The 19,508-nt window shown below is 43.6% G+C and overlaps 1 protein-coding gene across 2 annotated transcripts in view; it reads left to right on the top strand.

The window, feature by feature from the left end:
* Nucleotides 1–19,508, top strand: part of CSMD2 (CUB and Sushi multiple domains 2) — an 801,202-nt gene that overhangs the window by 706,846 nt on the left and 74,848 nt on the right. For both annotated transcript variants that reach the window (XM_075264669.1, XM_075264670.1), the window contains 5 exons: nt 5,068–5,164; nt 6,161–6,265; nt 9,055–9,173; nt 10,087–10,156; nt 11,959–12,075. In XM_075264669.1, the coding sequence (XP_075120770.1) occupies nt 5,068–5,164; nt 6,161–6,265; nt 9,055–9,173; nt 10,087–10,156; nt 11,959–12,075 (508 nt within the window). The remainder of the gene's footprint in view (nt 1–5,067; nt 5,165–6,160; nt 6,266–9,054; nt 9,174–10,086; nt 10,157–11,958; nt 12,076–19,508) is intronic.

Consider the following 19,508-nt stretch of genomic DNA (forward strand, 5'->3'; position numbering starts at 1 on the left):
GATCTTATCATCTATGTCCTCTATTCAGCTAGCAGCAAATTACCTGGGAGAGTCATCCAGACAACAGTTACGTCTGTCAGCAAAGACCATGGCTCAAACCACAGCCGCGAGAAGGCCACTGTGGCTCCGTCCTTGGAGGGCGGACTTACCATCCAAATACGCCCTTTGTGGTCTACCCTTCCAGCCGGGTAAGGTGTTCGGGCGCAGCCTCGATGACCTAATGGAAGGTCTGGCTGAGGACAAAGGCAGAACCTTGCCGCAGGCCTCCAGAAGCAGAAGGCCTCCCCCAGGGAGGGGGCGTGGAGCTCAATCTACAGCACAACCTCAAAGGAGGTCCAGAATACGACCTAGAGGTACTGGCAGGGGGCGCGCCAGGGATGATCCAAAAGGTAAACCTACCTTTTGAGGGTGCGCAGCTCTCTGTGGCCAATCTTGCGGTAGGTGGGCGTCTGGCCCACTTTGCCTGTGTGTGGGATCAGATCATCAAAGATCCTTGGGTTTTGCGGGTGGTGGCCTAGGGCTACGCCTTGGAGTTCAAGCAGCCTCCCCGCAGTCATTTCACCAGCACTCGTATCCTGCCTGCTGCCCAGCAGTCCATCCTAGAGGCAGCCGTCTTGGAATACAGGACGAAAGGGGCCCTGGAGAGGGTCCCCTCTCTGGAGGAAGGGCTCGGTATCTACTCTCCAGTGTTCCGCGTCCCCAAACCATCTGGGGACTGGAGGATGATAGTAGATTTAAAATATCTCAATCGGTTTCTAAAGGAAAAACCATTCCGAATGGAAACAGTAGAGTCTGTAACATCCTTCCTCCAGCAGGACGAAGTAATGGTAACCCTAGATCTCAGGGACGCCTACCTGCATTTTTTGCCCACACAGGAAATATCTAAGAATAGCTGTTCAAATAGCCGGCCGCAGAGAGCATTTTCAGTTCACCGCCCTCCCCTTTGGCATATCGTCAGCCCCGTACGTCTTTACCAAGACGGTCGCCCCCATCGCCGCTCTAAGATTAGAAGGGCTCTTCGTGGTTCCGTATTTAGACGACTGGCTCATAAAAGCTCAGTCTACTTCTCTACTCCGCCAACATCTTCAGATCGCTGTATCCCTCCTCCACAAACTAGGGTGGGTGATCAATTGGGAGAAATCCGAGACAGCGCCGTCTCGGATTTATTCTGGATTCCCAGGAGATGCAGATCTACCTCTCCGGCCCAAGGAAACTCAAGATAGAGGCAGCTGCCCGCTTTCTGTTCAGAACTCGGCGAATAACCATCCGGACCGCCATGAGAGTTCTAGGCCTGATGTCTTCTTCAGCCAGGGCGGTTCCTTGGGCCTTATGGCATTTGCGTCCCCTTCAGAGGGAAGTGCTGAGCGCCTGGAACAGGTCGCCGCGGGGACTGCAAAAGAAGATCTGCCTTTCTCCCACTACCCGTGTTTCCCTCAGATGGTGGATACACCTGAAAGACGGAAGGTCTATGGTCCCACCAGAGTGGGTCCTGCTGACAACGGATGCATCCCATCAGGGATGGGGAGCCCACTTGGACGACAAAACTATACACGGCGTTTGGGCACATCCGGAACAGGGGTCATCCAACCTGAAGGAACTTCAGGCAGTGTACCTTGCCTTGTGTCACTTTGCCCCCCTCCTCAAAGGGAAGGCGGTCAAAGTCCGGTCGGACAATATGACAACGGTCATCTACATAAACAAACAAGGCGGTATCAGATCCCTAGCCCTTCAAAGAACCACGAACCTAATCTTCTCATGGGCAGAAAAGAACCTGTCCCATCTATCCGCTGTTCACATCAGAGGCTCCCTGAACATAGTAGCGGATCAGTTGAGTCGGGGTATTTCCGTATCCGGAGAATGGTCGCTTCATCCAGGAATATTCCAGCAGATCGTCCAAAGATGGGGTCTCCCAGAGGTCGATCTTATGGCAACCTGACTCAACGCCAAGGTGCAGACCTTCTGTTCCCTGTATCAGGAGGACAACCCCTTGGCAGTGGATGCCCTGTCCATCCCAGGGAGGTTCAGGCTGTTTTACATCTTCCCTCCGGTTCCCATCATACCCAGGGTATTGATGAAAATAAGACAGGACCAAGTCTCGGGCATCGCCATAATCCCGTTCTGGCCAAAAAGGACTTGGTTTGCCCAGCTCATGAGGATGAGTCAAGGCATCTATTGGAGGCTTCCCCCCCTCCCAGACCTGGTAACTCAAGAAGAGCTGCTCTGCCAGGATCTGAGGAGGTTCAACTTGACAGCCTGGAAGTTAACGAGTCCCTATTAAGGAATAGAGGACTTTCAAGGGCCGTCCTAAAGACGATTTCCTGTGCTCGCTCAAAAGCTACAAATAGAAGTTACCAAAGGATTGGTAACATCTTTAAAACTTGGTGCCAGGAGCACGAAGTGGACTCCGTGGATCCTCCTGTGGGTGTGATCCTGGACTTTCTTCAGGACGGCCTTGACAGGGGCCTCTCGGTTGCCACCTTGAAGGTACATATGGCCGCCCTGTCCGCCTGTCTGGGGAGGCGGTTATCTCAAGACTCCCTAGTAAGTTCCTTCCTTAAAGGGGCGGGGAGGTTGAGACCAGCAGTATCTGCTCCCGTCCACAAGTGGGATCTCAGCACGGTCCTATCAGCGCTATGTGGTAAGCCCTTTGAACCTCTGGAGTCGGCAGAGCTGAAGTTCCTCTCCTACAAGGTAGCATTCCTCTTGGCAATAACATCAGCCAAGAGGGTAGGAGAATTACAGGCGTTCTCCTGTGAAGAACCGTATATCAGCTTCTACGAGGACAGAGTCCAGTTAAGATATCTACCGGGATTTACCCCCAAGGTTCCCTCTGTGACCAACAGGTGCCAGCTGGTCACACTTCCAGTATTCTATCCAACACCCTCCACTCCGGAGGAGGTAAAACTTCATTCACTTGATCTATCAAGGTGTTTAAGAATTTATCTAGAGCACACGCGCTTTTTTAGAAGATCGGAAAACCCCTTTGTAAACTTTTTTGGGAAGTTAAAAGGCCTGGTGGCCTCGAAACCCACCATTTCTAGGTGGGTGAAGGAGGCCATTAAAATTTCATTTGAGATACAGGACTTATCTCCTCCGGCCTTCTTGACAGTGCACTCCACGAGGGCAGTCTCTACCTCGTGGGCAGAAAGGTGCGCCTTGCCGCTTGACCAGATCTGTGCGGCGGCGTCGTGGAGCTCAGACTCCACATTTGTAAAACATTATAGACTGGCTAGCCAGTCTGCGGAAGCTTCGGCTTTCGGCCATACAGTGTTGAGTTCTGTAGAGCGCCCACCCTAATAAGGGGACTATGCTTGCTATCTCCCCATATTGTGCCGCTGGTGGGACGCAAGGGAATGATGGGTTATGTAGATAACCTGTTTTCCCTAAGTCCCAACAGCGGCACAAGTCTCCCTCCCTATAATTTGGTGGAGGAAAACAGACTAAATGTATATAAGTTGCTTGTATGCACTTGTAAAGATTGTATGTATGTGGAAAATACCAATATCTTTACTGTAAACATATTATATTGTATAGAGCCTATTATAGATTACTTAATATTAACACGCAGGGGGAGGGGTGTGGTGCCCTCTTATAGGGTCCAGCCAGGTGTTAAGTCTGGCTAATTAAAAATTCCGCCTGTCCTACCAGCACACAGGGGCAGAAAATACCCCATATTGTGCCGCTGTTGGGACTTAGGGAAAACAGGTTATCTACATAACCCATCATTATGGTCTATGGGGATGGTTGTTTACATCTAAGAGATTTGGCCACTGAAGAGAGCATATAAATTAATTTTAGTAAATTTTAAGGTAATACCCATTGCAATTGAAAGACTTTAGAATGAGCATTATCTGCATGGTAGAAATGTCAACCACACAGATCTTTTGTTAAGAAGTGTGACCGCTCACCAATAGGGTTTAGTGAGTGGCCAGTGGTACCACATATGCAAACTTCTCTTCTCTAAGATGCTTTGAACAGTTATCAAAATAATTTTTAGTATGGTTTTAGTGGGGTACCATTTTGAGACTTCTTCATATGACTTCTCTTGTAACATTACAAAGTGTAACACACTTTGGGAGAGTTAGAACCCATGTTGCATATTAAAGAGGACCTTTCATGTCCTCAGGCACATACGGTTTTATATACCACTAGAAAGCCGACATTGCACTGAATTCCCCCCCAGTACTCGTCTATGGATGAGTACAGCCGGGGTGGGCGCTTCTCACAGCTTAGTGTCTTTCCTGGGAGGTGGGGAAAGCCCACCCAGTACAGGGCTATAGATGAGTACTGTCAGGAGGGGCGTTCCTCACAGCCCAGCTAGACTGTCAGGAATGCCCTTCTAACAGTGGGCTAAGATAATTGCCATTATAATGGCACCGATATCTCCAGCTCTGGGGCACATAACAGGAAAGCCGACAGTACGCTAAATTCAGCACACTGCCAGCGTCCTAGAGGTATATAAAACCGTGTGTGCCTGAGGACATTAAAGGTCCTCTTTAAAGATGACTTTCCATTAATGGAGTTTATTATAGATAAAGCTAAAATAAGACCATGGCATATAGCTGATCTGTCTGTATTACTAAACTAAACAACATAGGTTGGTAAGGATTTATGCAGCTCTGTTGGTCATAAAAAAGCATAATCTGTCTCTATAATGTAACCTGGACATTTGCAAGGTTGCCATATTTAGGTTGGTTAGTCATGTAAGTTAACTTTTTCATATTGAAAATCTCCTAAAACGTAAAGTGCTACTATTAACACATAACCACATATTTTTTAAATTTAGTTTTATCTAGAACTATTAAAATTTGGAATCCATTTGTGCGTAACAAGTTGATAAATGGTATGAAGAAGAAATATGGTATATTACATTTGTTACGATCCATATCAACACATTGATTAAAGTCTCACCTTATCTGGCCCCGCTGGCCCAGTCATGACTGGTACGACTAAATAATTCTGTTAAGGGATTTATTTTTCCAGTTTTGATGAGGACCCAGTTACAGTAGTCTCGCATCTGTAGGGTAAAAACTTTAACTACTGAAAGTGGTTTTTTTTTACATTTAGATTCAGGTTATAAGTTTTGGTACAGAGCAAAACTGGGACTCACTTGAGGTCTTTGATGGAGCTGACAACACGGCCACCATGCTTGGGAGTTTTTCAGGTACTTTATTAACAATTAAGTGTTTTACATTATCTTAGATTGCACTTCAAATGTTGCATTCAGTTCTATATTTTGATATTTTTACTTTTGTTTATAATGCATACCATCATTTATTACTATACCATTCCCCTCTGGCACTAACTACACCTTATTTATCAAAATTCTATGGATTCTCAATAATTTAGGTGAATACTCATGCACCAGAATTAAAATCTATGCATAGATTTCAAGTACGACTAGTGTTATAGCCTGAGTTACAGGCATGGCAGTAAGTGTTGGCACCCCTGAAATTTTTCCAGAAAATGATTGCAATTACATTTTATTATCTGCATTTTTACTTCAGAAAAATAACTAATAATTGTTTTTCCTTCAATTCAACCACTTAATTTAGCTGAATTGATGTTAACTAAAAAATATTGCCTGAATTTTTAACACTAACATAATTTAGTGTTAAAATTGTCAAAATTGTTCCAACTCCTGAATGGTATACTATGGTAGCAATGGACTGGAGATGTACAAAGCCAATGTTTATGTGAGTTTGTGACCTGCCGCTCATCTATGTGTGACCTGGATTTAGCAGCTACAAGAAAATAAAATGTTATCATACTATACATATAATTATTATAGAACGTATGACCATATCTTTTGGTAGAAAGTAGATATCAATTCTATGAGCATAGAAGGCTCCAGTTTAGTGCACAAAATATGAATGATCTAAACAATTTTTCCAGTTCTGACAATAATAATAATAACTCTGTGGGTACTTTATATATGGTACATATGTTTCTGTAATACAGAGCTGCAGATAAAGCAGTGAATGATGCTGCATACGGAGCGATCAGCTAGGAGATATATTCTATCTTCTCACAGCCAGTTCTAACTGCAGTAACCTTTGTTTCATCTTGTAGGACTGTGAAAAAGACAACCTCAATATGTAAAGCAGTAAAAAAGTATTATTCTCTGTCTCAAGTTTTATGAATTTTTGCCTCGTTTCAGGAACCACAGTACCAGCCTTGCTGAACAGCACATCAAACCATCTCTACCTGCATTTCTTTTCTGATATCAGTGTGTCTGCTTCTGGCTTTCATCTGGAATACAAAAGTAAGATACATTTTGGTGCAGTTGTACCTCTTTACCCCTTCCCACACAACGAAAAAAAAAACTATTTGTTGAACTTTAAAGTGCTTAGCCCCGAGTGTACATGCAGTTAGGTGGGAGGATGGCATAGGCTCAGCAGTTATATACAGATGACATGTTTCTATAACTGCTGTGATCAAGGCTAATGTAACTCTGTAACTATTTGGTATGTCATGTAAATGATCAAACAGTTGCTTGGACGATAAAAAAATCACAGCATCTGCGACAAACTGGGGTTAAAGTGTTATTGAAAAATGACCTGTGCTATGCCACTTATTCAGTATTGCATTGCAGAACACATAACCTATTAGTTTTAGTCTATATTTCACACAAAACACCTAATTCAATACTACTGATGTATGTTATGAATGTAGCAGCAACATATCACTGCTGTACAGAAAACATTCAGCGCCCTCAGTATGGCTTTTAGTCTACTTTACCTTCCCATTTTGGACACATACTAGTGGAAATTTCTTGGAAAGTTATTTAACTTATCATGTGGGTACAAATATACATGTGAAAAACATGCAGATATTGTCATTGTTCAGATGTATGTAAATGTAGTAGCTCAGTCTTGTAAGGCTATTGAACTATTAAAAGGAATTTGTCACCATAAAAATCAGTATGAAACTAATGACAGTACCTTGTAGGGCTGCCTCTATGCTTTCCAAAGGTGTCTCTTTATTCTGCATTGCAGCTCCGTTTTCATGAAAATCAGTGTTTTATGTTTATTCAAATTTGCTGAAAAGGGCTTTAGGGGCATGTCTTCTCCTACATGCTTTCTGCTCTCGCTAACCGCTCCTAACCGGGGTTGAGCGATCGGTATCGGAAAAGATCAGATTCCGATCCGCGATTGAGTAAATTTCACGATGGCGATCAGAATTCCGATCCCAATCTTTTCCGGTGGGATCGAGGTCCGAGGTTATCTCAAGACCAGCTCAACCATATTCATGTATATATCATTAATAGGGTTGAGCAATTGGGATCAGGGAAGATTGGATCCTGATCGGCGATCGAGCAAATTTCACAATCGCGATCGGGATCGGCTGGAAAATAATCGAAAATCGGATTTTAAAAATGATCCTGAGATTTCAAGATCGGCTCAGCCCTATTCCTAACTGCAGAAAGTTTGACAAAGTGGGAAATGTCAGTCAAGCAAGGGGGCTTTGGGGCTGATGCTGGACAGCAGTTTTGGGTGATTATCTAGAGCAGAGATTGAAGCTCCAGCTCAGCTAATTTACATAAGAAGAAAACAGTGATTTTCATGAAAATAGCCCTACAAGATACTGTCATTTAAGCTACAACTCTTGTCATAATGAGGGCTACCCCTGCACCATGCTGAGCAACTGAAGATGGCTCGCTAACATTAGCATTATGTGAAAGCTAATTTTCGAAGATCCCATGTAGAAACCAATGGAAAGCTGAGCTACTCCTTTACGGCTCCTGTGACCATTAGTTTATTAATTTGCTTTTTTATTTCACTTTGGTCATTTCTGGCATGAAAAGGCTTGTCTGCTGAATACATAACACTGTGAAAACTCAAAGTAATCATTCAATCTCATATTGTAAGTCGCATTTTCTCAGCACTTATCTGAACAAGCCTGCTATTACTTTGAACAAATGAATCTTCCATTTGGTGATATCACAGAACAGGTAGTAGGGGGTTATATTGCTGAATCTCCACATTGCTAATTGAGCTTGTTGTTAATGCAAATTGTATAGATTTGCTAAAAAGCAATTAAGCTACAGTATGCAAACCTATGGTAGTTAAATGGTTGCTAACGTTTCCACAAACTTTGCATAAATCAATACTACAGGCAGTTGTAAGAAACTTTGTAATATCTTTTTAGAAACAAATGTTTTTTTCCATCTCTTTTATGGCTGCTCCCCTTCCCATTGCTAAGCTGACTTTCACGCTGAAAAGTTTTCTGTATCCATCTTGGGACAGATTGCAGGTCACATGATACAGGTTAAATCTATAACTGTCTCTAGAAATCTATGGAGGGGGGTTGGAGAAGTGAGCAGATGCAGCAAGAAACACAGGTTTAGTGTTATGCAGGAGCTAAATAGGAGCTTTCTATGATAACAAAGTACTTAATTCATATCAGCTCAGGTGAGTACACTGGTTCCTCTCTCTCTCTCTCTCTCTCTCTCTCTTGCTCTCTCTCCCTCTCTGAATGAAAAAGAAACAGTTATGGACCAGATTCTCCCTTAGACATATGATGTACACACACAAAGGGGGCATTCACACTATGTATACTGAAGCTTATTCTGAACGTAAAACACGTTCAGAATAATGCTCCTATGTGTTACAAGAGAAGCTTTATAAAAATATAAAAATTTTCGGTTAGAACTGTATAGGTGGAGCGTGGTCTAATGGTTGTCATTTGTATTTTTTTATATCTCCTATATTGTTATATGTCCCATTTCTAAGAATTTTTTAAGTTTCTGTGAATAGGTAAGAGTCTGTATGAATTACAAAGGTTATCTATACTGATGCTAATGACAGTTACAGAAACCTAAAAGTGAGAGAACTCATACATTTGTATATATCCAAGTCATTGTTATAGAGAATGGAGAAGCTTGGGCTGGTACCTTGTAGGCTTGCCTAGGCTCCATTTTATTCTTGGGTATATCAACTGCTGGATCCCTATTAGGTTACCTTTATGACAAGCCTATTTAACATGGCTCAACAAAATCTCTTGGATTTTTTTCTTTGTGTGTACTAACCAATGTACTTTTGTTGGCTTTAGCTGTAGGCCTTGCCAGTTGCCCAGAACCCGCTGTTCCTAGTAATGGAATGAAAATTGGAGAAAGATACCTTGTGAATGATGTTGTCTCCTTCCATTGTGAACCAGGATATACCCTGCAGGTTGTAACAAAGATTGCCATTCAAAACCTAAAGTTTTGGGAGGCTTGAATGATATGGGTTACAAAAATTAGCAAAGCTTATGAGTGAAATATTCCATTTAGTAATAGATACTAAATAATAATAATAATAATACTAATAAAAGAAACTGGTAATATATTTAGATACTATGCTAAGGCAGCTCTAACCTTAAAGTGGTTCTATCATTGGGAAAAGTCTGTGTGCACTTTCTGCTCTATGTATATGAGAGCAGAGAGATGAATCATCAGCACAGCAGCCTCTCTGCTCTCATACACATAGAGCAGACAGTGATCACAAACACTTCTGGAGTGCACAGAGAGGGCTAATTAGCATATGAATAAAAACTGACTTATTCAAAAACTACTGAGGCAATTTACATACAAAATGTATGTGTGGAATAGACTTTCTAGCTAGGCAAGTATGTGCCTAGCTAAAAAAGACTTTTCCCAAAGATAGAGCCCCACTTGATCAGATGAATACTTTATCTAGTCATGAACTAAACAATGCAAAGTTATTTTTGTGGCATGTTTTCCTGGTAAGATTTGTAGTCCTTTAGAATTGCTACTGAAAAAGAAGATAAACTATGCCATTGATCACAATCCATATATATTTGCTTCTTTCAGTTACATTTGTACTGGTTCTGTAAGAATTTCATACATCCACTAGTATACCCCTTTTCAGCTACTATCTCCACAATGAAGTGGATTTTGCCGCTTTGTTTCACATTGTTGCAAAAAAATATAAATCTATCTAAAAGTTATTGCTTTCCTACAGTGAAAGTGCCAGGTTTTAAGTTTTGGTTGGAGTTTTATGTATGTAATAAAAAGAGTATATAAACCATAGTATGTGATGTAACACAAATAACGTTTTATGTTTTGTATTCTCTCACCTTCAGGGCCACTCACATATTTCATGCATGCCAGGGACAGTGAGACGATGGAATTATCCTCCTCCTCTATGTATCGGTATGTAAAGAAATACACATTTGCGCTGTATGGTACAAATTCTGTTCATATATTGTACACTGTCTACTAATAAGTATTTGGACACCCATGGAAATGAAGATATCTGTGGTCATGATGTATGTCCGTCACACCTTCCACCGTTAAATAGGAAATAGCATTGACATTAGTCAAGGAAGGTGAATGGTGATTGTCAGAATGTACCCCGAGTCGGCAGACCCCCGAAACTGGGAGATAGAGACCGACGAGTGCTGGCCAGAGAAACCGCACCCAACCGATGGCTCACATTCACCAGGAGTTTCTACAGGCATCCGGGAGTATTGTGTCCATCAATACCATCCATAAGGAAGCATCTGCTGGGTTCTGCCAACTATGGAATATGAATAAATGTTGTTTTTCTATTCTACCACAGGTGTCCAAATACTTATTGGTAGACAGTGTATACTAAGATGATCAGGGTGAATTTGGAAATTTTTGTGGCCCTGGAGAAAATGGACCACAAGATGATTCTTTTTAGGAGCAGATGAAACCTGATAGCAAAAAAAGGGACAAACAACATTTTTGGTGTTAATGCTCCACTCTGGCAGTTGTTATTATTCTTTAGTCCTCTAGTAAAGGGCTCTCCATCTTGTATATCAAAATCAGTACTTCAGTTTCTGACGGATGTATGAGGGATAACCCTATACACACCGGAGCAACATTCTCAAGTACAATACATTCAGTAGATACTAATCATGCAGCTAATCAATGCATCTCCACAGTATTGTCGTTATAACAGATTGTTACACAGCTCTTCCACATCAGTACTACCAGGTGTCCATGTCATAGAAACAGTCACATCGTCTTCATAGCATTCCCAATATCAGTGGCAGTCAATGCCTCCATTACAGGGCTAGCCAAAGTACTATTGTTGCAGTGCTCCTATCTCAGTCACAAGGCCTCCATATAAAACTAAGTGCATCACAGAATCATTTGCATCATATATACCTAAGCTTTCCTATTACTATGGGTCCTTTGTTAATGGGAGATGGAGAATCACCATGTACTTGCCTCTGTCTCTGCATCAGAAGTACGTTATAACTGTTTGTAGGCTGTAGCTGTTCCAGTTTCTAAGCACTCTCCATTGTGCTCTGCAAAATAATCTGCCCCTAAATAATAGCAATAATATTAGCGACAGCTCATTCTATGAAATACTTTGTCTCTTATAGTGTTTATATTACAATATGGACAAGTTCTATTTTGCTGTTTCTTCTGCAAAGTCTTTTTTTTAATGCTACATAAAACAAACCTGTTTTGGTAACATCTTATAAATGCTGCACACCTTTTACAATGTAATGTAGTAACATTTCTACATATTTTCTTTTGGTAAGCACATTATAAATACAGCCAAGCAGAAAAAAAATCCATATCTGCAGATAACATGATAATAAACACATTCATTATTCATAATATTTTCATGGGATATATTAAATGCACAAAAATATGAATGAACCATTTATTCGGTGCAAAATTTATCTTCCGTATCATGTCTTGTTGCATTTGCTGCATATTAAATACAGCAGAACAGATCTGTATTCACGCAGCATTGTCATACTATGTTATGAGATACTGTGCAACTCCAACAATGCACAACGATAAACATCTTGTCAAAAGCACAACGCCTCAGGAATAATGGCTCTGCACTTGGCTATATGGCCAAATTGTGTATATTTACTTGATCCGCTAAGTTCTATTTTTCATTATGCTTACTCACAATGCTTTACTGCTTCCCAGTCTCATTGCTTATTTCATTTCTTTACATTCAGCCCAATGTGGAGGAGTGACAGAAGACATGGAAGGTGTTATACTGAGTCCTGGATTCCCAGGAAACTACCCTAGTAATTTGGACTGCACCTGGAAGATCTCATTACCGGTGGGATTTGGTAAGTGACAGTACACTCACATTTCATATACAGCATGCTTCGCATGGTAACGCCTGTCTAATAAACTGTGACAGTCGAGGTTATCAGACGACGTTTGATGGAGCTTAGACTTTATCAAGGTAAAATTTTTCTGTTTAGGATGCCAGATGCACAGATGCTGAAGGTTCTTTGTTTTTTGATGAACTTTCCCTTTCTATTAGATAAGTTTACCTGTAATAGTGTTGATATTTTAGGCATAATAACATATAGTGGGTCCTTTACAATGGGATCTCAGGGATACAGCAGGAATAAAAATAAATTGGAAACCAAAAGTTTCATGAGATGTTTAGCATTGACATTAAAAAAGGAATGATTTAAAAAAAAAAAAAAAGAGAGAAATATTTGCAAACATAGTCATAGTCACAATGTGGGGCCCCAGCCTCAAGCTGAAAAAGTAAGTGGTTCTAATGAAAAACACCCGAAGAGACTACATGAAATAGGGCTCGTTCACATCTGCGCCCAGGTGTGAGAAATCTGTCCGGCCGTGAGTGGTGGTGAGCGTTTTATGCTCTCCGCCACTAAACCGGGTTTTTTAATCCGGACACAGAGTCGAACATGCAGTACTCTGTGTCCGGATTAAAAAAACACCTAAGGGCTCGTTCACATCTGCGCCCAGGTGTCCGTTCTGCAGGTTTCCGTTTCCTGCATAAAACAGAGCAGGAGACGGAAACCTGCAGGAGTCTTTCTCACCCATTCATTTGAATGGGTGAGAAAGCTGTCCAGCCGTGAGCGGTGGTGAGCGTTTTATGCTCTCCGCCGCGAAACCGGGTTTTTTAATCTGGACACAGAGTCGGACATGCAGTACTCTGTGTCCGGATTTAAAAAATCCGGTTTTGCGGCGGAGAGCATAAAACGCTCACCGCTGCTCATGGCCGGACCCGGTCTGTGCTTTCCGTCTTCTGGCATGCAGAAGACGGAAAGCACAGAACGGAGTGCTGAACGCAGGTGTGAACCTAGCGATAGGAGCGTGTTAGAGGATCAGACTCTCTCAGAAGCAAAGCTGATGCGTGGTTCACCAAGCTGTAAAAAACTGCATCTAAAAATTGTGGAACAATTTTAAAAAAATATTCCTCAGTGCAAACTTGTAGATAACTTTAATATCCCATGATCTACAGCACATAATATCATGAGAAGAATGTGGAGGGATCAATGTGCGGACCCTCAGGTAGCATTACAATAACTGCTGATGTGAATCAGTAACCCAAATGACTGCATGGGCTCAGAAACACTTCAGAAATCATTGTCTGTGACATTATCAACATAATACAGAAATTCTGCCAAATTCTTCTTTGGGCCAAAATGCAAAAAGGTAAAACTGTTGTGTGGTCAGATGAATAAAAATTAGAAAATGGAAATCACTGACACCGTATCCTGTGGACTGAAGAGGAGGAGACCATCCAGCTTTTTATTAGCACACAATTCAAAAGCCTACATCCTGGTGTTATGGGGTTTCATTACTGCCTATGGCATGGGCAGCTTACAACATATGTCCCATCCAGACCATAGGATAGATTTATTAACACTGAAGTTTCTTAATAAAGGACCCAGAAGGCACAAGGCCTAGTTAAAGGGGTTGGCCACTTTCAGACCAATATTGACAAACAAATGTACAATAAAATGATATACAATTTTCCAATATACTTTCTGTATCAATTCCTCACGGTTTTCTAGATTTCGGCTTGCTGTCATTCATTCTGTTACTTTTAGAGGGTAAAACTCTGACCATGGTCATGTGATTTACGGTCCATGGTCATGTGATGAGCACACAGGTGCACAGCTGATTACCAGGCAGATGTCTGATTACTGTGCTGTGACTATACCGAGCGGCACCTGTGTGCTCATCACATGACCATGGACCGTAAATCACATGACCATGGTCAGACTTTTATCCACTAGAAGTAACAGAATGACAGCAAGCAGAGATCTAGAAAACCGTGAGGAATTGATACAGAAAGTATATTGGAAAATTGTATATCTTTTTATTGTACATTTGTTTGTCAATATTGGTCTGAAAGTGACCAACCCCTTTAAGTGTGTCATAACCATAAACATAGTCTAATGTAGATCACATTCAAGTGATCTCTGAAATATTGCAGTACATTCAGAAACTATATATCTCTAATATAGGCTCTCCATACTACTATACAACATTATGTAGGTGGCACAAAATAAAATCATATAAGAACTATTTTCTAAATTAAATGCATATTCTAAAAGTAATAGCTCACAATACTAGACCTTATCTTTACTCAAGCATGCAACATCTTTGATACAACCCATATGCATTTACTTCTTTCATTGTAACAAGGAGGAGAAAAAAGGAAAGTGAGTGAATTAAATATTAATATGGTCAGTGTGTGTAATTAAGTGATTGTGTACTGCCAAGCACAAAATAGTTATACCAGCTAATTAAAGAAGGCTATAATGATGTGTGACTGTATTTAACTCTTCAGCTGCATTAGGTCACTATTGGAATACCATGTTTCATTTATTTCAATGATACTGTATGTAAAATGAAAAGTATATCATGAAATTGCTGCTCAATAGTGAAGAATAGCTTACTGGAAAGCTTTGAAAATACTTGTTGAGTTGAACTGAAAATCCAGTATCTGTTCAGCTTGTAAATGCTACAGTAGCTGGTTCTCTATCTCTGATGATTAGACATGAATAGTCAAGCCTCTTGCCTTTTCTTCTCTGAACTATGTACTTTAAGGCTAAGGCCCCACGTTACAGAAATGCAGCTTTTTTGTTGCAGATTTTGTTGCGGTTTTTGAGCCAAGGTCAGGAGTGGATTGGGCAGAAGGTAGAGGTATAACAGATTCCTCCTAGGTTTGCCTCAAAAAAACTAAATCTGCAACAAAAGAAGCTGCATTTCTGCTACATTGGGCCTCAGCCTAAAGGTGATTTCTAGAGATGAGCGAACAGTGTTCTATCGAACACATGTTCGATCGGATATCAGGGTGTTCGCCATGTTCGAATCGAATCGAACACCACGTGGTAAAGTGCGCCAAAATTCGATTCCCCTCCCACCTTCCCTGGCGCCTTTTTTGCACCAATAACAGCGCAGGGGAGGTGGGACAGGAACTACGACACTGGGGGCATTGAAAAAAATTGGAAAAAGTCATTGGCTGCCGAAATCAGGTGACCTCCATTTTAGACGAATAGTGGATTTCAAATCCGGGTCATATGAGAATGTGAACTTTGTGACTATGAGACAGGGATAGCTGTACAGGCAGGGATAGCTAGGGATAACCTTTATTTAGGGGGGAATGTTATTAAAAATAACTTTTTGGGGCTCTATCGGGTGTGTAATTGTGATTTTTGTGAGATAAACTTTTTCCCATAGGGATGCATTGGCCAGCGCTGATTGGCCGAATTCCGTACTCTGGCCAATCAGTGCTGGCCAATGCATTCTATTAGCTTGATGAAGCAGAGTGTGCACAAGGGTTCAAGCGCACCCTCGGCTCTGATGTAGCAGAGCCGAGGCTGCACAAGGGTTCAAGCGCACCCTCGGCTCTGATGTAGGAGAGCCGAGGGTGCACTTGAACCCTTGTGCACCCTCAGCTCTGCTACATCAGAGCCGAGGGTGCGCTTGAACCCTTGTGCACACTCTGCTTCATCAAGCTAATAGAATGCATTGGCCAGCGCTGATTGGCCAATGTATTCTATTAGCCTGATGAAGTAGAGCTGAATGTGTGTGCTAAGCACACACATTCAGCTCTACTTCATCGGGCTAATAGAATGCATTGGCCAGCGCTGATTGGCCAGAGTACGGAACTCGACCAATCAGCGCTGGCTCTGCTGGAGGAGGCGGAGTCTAAGATCGCTCCACACCAGTCTCCATTCAGGTCCGACCTTAGACTCCGCCTCCTCCGGCAGAGCCAGCGCTGATTGGCCGAAGGCTGGCCAATGCATTCCTATGCGAATGCAGAGACTTAGCAGTGCTGAGTCAGTTTTGCTCAACTACACATCTGATGCACACTCGGCACTGCTACATCAGATGTAGCAATCTGATGTAGCAGAGCCGAGGGTGCACTAGAACCCCTGTGCAAACTCAGTTCACGCTAATAGAATGCATTGGCCAGCGCTGATTGGCCAATGCATTCTATTAGCCCGATGAAGTAGAGCTGAATGTGTGTGCTAAGCACACACATTCAGCACTGCTTCATCAAGCCAATACAATGCATTAGCCAGTGCTGATTGGCCAGAGTACGGAATTCGGCCAATCAGCGCTGGCTCTGCTGGAGGAGGCGGAGTCTAAGGTCGCTCCACACCAGTCTCCATTCAGGTCCGACCTTAGACTCCGCCTCCTCCGGCAGAGCCAGCGCTGATTGGCCGAAGGCTGGCCAATGCATTCCTATGCGAATGCATACTTAGCAGTGCTGAGTCAGTTTTGCTCAACTACACATCTGATGCACACTCGGCACTGCTACATCAGATGTAGCAATCTGATGTAGCAGAGCCGAGGGTGCACTAGAACCCCTGTGCAAACTCAGTTCACGCTAATAGAATGCATTGGCCAGCGCTGATTGGCCAATGCATTCTATTAGCCCGATGAAGTAGAGCTGAATGTGTGTGCTAAGCACACACATTCAGCACTGCTTCATCAAGCCAATACAATGCATTAGCCAGTGCTGATTGGCCAGAGTACGGAATTCGGCCAATCAGCGCTGGCTCTGCTGGAGGAGGCGGAGTCTAAGGTCGGACCTGAATGGAGACTGGTGTGGAGCGATCTTAGACTCCGCCTCCTCCAGCAGAGCCAGCGCTGATTGGTCGAGTTCCGTACTCTGGCCAATCAGCGCTGGCCAATGCATTCTATTAGCCCGATGAAGTAGAGCTGAATGTGTGTGCTTAGCACACACATTCAGCTCTACTTCATCAGGCTAATAGAATACATTGGCCAATCAGCGCTGGCCAATGCATTCTATTAGCTTGATGAAGCAGAGTGTGCACAAGGGTTCAAGCGCACCCTCGGCTCTGATGTAGCAGAGCTGAGGGTGCACAAGGGTTCAAGTGCACCCTCGGCTCTCCTACATCAGAGCCGAGGGTGCGCTTGAACCCTTGTGCACACTCTGCTTCATCAAGCTAATAGAATGCATTGGCCAGCACTGATTGGCCAGAGTACGGAATTCGGCCAATCAGCGCTGGCCAATGCATTCTATTAGCCCGATGAAGTAGAGCTGAATGTGTGTGCTAAGCACACACATTCAGCACTGCTTCATCACGCCAATACAATGCATTAGCCAGTGCTGATTGGCCAGAGTACGGAATTCGGCCAATCAGCGCTGGCTCTGCTGGAGGAGGCGGAGTCTAAGATCGCTCCACACCAGTCTCCATTCAGGTCCGACCTTAGACTCCGCCTCCTCCAGCAGAGCCAGCGCTGATTGGTCGAGTTCCGTACTCTGGCCAATCAGCGCTGGCCAATGCATTCTATTAGCCCGATGAAGTAGAGCTGAATGTGTGTGCTTAGCACACACATTCAGCTCTACTTCATCGGGCTAATAGAATGCATTGGCCAGCGCTGATTGGCCGAATTCCGTACTCTGGCCAATCAGCACTGGCTAATGCATTGTATTGGCTTGATGAAGCAGTGCTGAATGTGTGTGCTTAGCACACACATTCAGCTCTACTTCATCGGGCTAATAGAATGCATTGGCCAATCAGCGCTGGCCAATGCATTCTATTAGCGTGAACTGAGTTTGCACAGGGGTTCTAGTGCACCCTCGGCTCTGCTACATCAGATTGCTACATCTGATGTAGCAGTGCCGAGTGTGCATCAGATGTGTAGTTGAGCAAAACTGACTCAGCACTGCTAAGTCTGCATTCGCATAGGAATGCATTGGCCAGCCTTCGGCCAATCAGCGCTGGCTCTGCCGGAGGAGGCGGAGTCTAAGGTCGGACCTGAATGGAGACTGGTGTGGAGCGACCTTAGACTCCGCCTCCTCCAGCAGAGCCAGCGCTGATTGGCCGAATTCCGTACTCTGGCCAATCAGCACTGGCTAATGCATTGTATTGGCTTGATGAAGCAGTGCTGAATGTGTGTGCTTAGCACACACATTCAGCTCTACTTCATCGGGCTAATAGAATGCATTGGCCAGCGCTGATTGGCCGAATTCCGTACTCTGGCCAATCAGCACTGGCTAATGCATTGTATTGGCTTGATGAAGCAGTGCTGAATGTGTGTGCTTAGCACACACATTCAGCTCTACTTCATCGGGCTAATAGAATGCATTGGCCAATCAGCGCTGGCCAATGCATTCTATTAGCGTGAACTGAGTTTGCACAGGGGTTCTAGTGCACCCTCGGCTCTGCTACATCAGATTGCTACATCTGATGTAGCAGTGCCGAGTGTGCATCAGATGTGTAGTTGAGCAAAACTGACTCAGCACTGCTAAGTCTGCATTCGCATAGGAATGCATTGGCCAGCCTTCGGCCAATCAGCGCTGGCTCTGCCGGAGGAGGCGGAGTCTAAGGTCGGACCTGAATGGAGACTGGTGTGGAGCGACCTTAGACTCCGCCTCCTCCAGCAGAGCCAGCGCTGATTGGCCGAATTCCGTACTCTGGCCAATCAGCACTGGCTAATGCATTGTATTGGCTTGATGAAGCAGTGCTGAATGTGTGTGCTTAGCACACACATTCAGCTCTACTTCATCGGGCTAATAGAATGCATTGGCCAGCGCTGATTGGCCGAATTCCGTACTCTGGCCAATCAGCACTGGCTAATGCATTGTATTGGCTTGATGAAGCAGTGCTGAATGTGTGTGCTTAGCACACACATTCAGCTCTACTTCATCGGGCTAATAGAATGCATTGGCCAATCAGCGCTGGCCAATGCATTCTATTAGCGTGAACTGAGTTTGCACAGGGGTTCTAGTGCACCCTCGGCTCTGCTACATCAGATTGCTACATCTGATGTAGCAGTGCCGAGTGTGCATCAGATGTGTAGTTGAGCAAAACTGACTCAGCACTGCTAAGTCTGCATTCGCATAGGAATGCATTGGCCAGCCTTCGGCCAATCAGCGCTGGCTCTGCCGGAGGAGGCGGAGTCTAAGGTCGGACCTGAATGGAGACTGGTGTGGAGCTATCTTAGACTCCGCCTCCTCCAGCAGAGCCAGCGCTGATTGGTCGAGTTCCGTACTCTGGCCAATCAGCACTGGCCAATGCATTTCTATGGGGAAAAGTTAGCTTGCGAAAATCGCAAACTGACAGGGATTTCCATGAAATAAAGTGACTTTTATGCCCCCAGACATGCTTCCCCTGCTGTCCCAGTGTCATTCCAGGGTGTTGGTATCATTTCCTGGGGTGTCATAGTGGACTTGGTGACCCTCCAGACACGAATTTGGGTTTCCCCCTTAACGAGTTTATGTTCCCCATAGACTATAATGGGGTTCGAA

This window comes from Leptodactylus fuscus, chromosome 2 (assembly GCF_031893055.1).
Source record: "Leptodactylus fuscus isolate aLepFus1 chromosome 2, aLepFus1.hap2, whole genome shotgun sequence".
Taxonomy (NCBI): Eukaryota; Metazoa; Chordata; class Amphibia; order Anura; family Leptodactylidae; genus Leptodactylus; species Leptodactylus fuscus.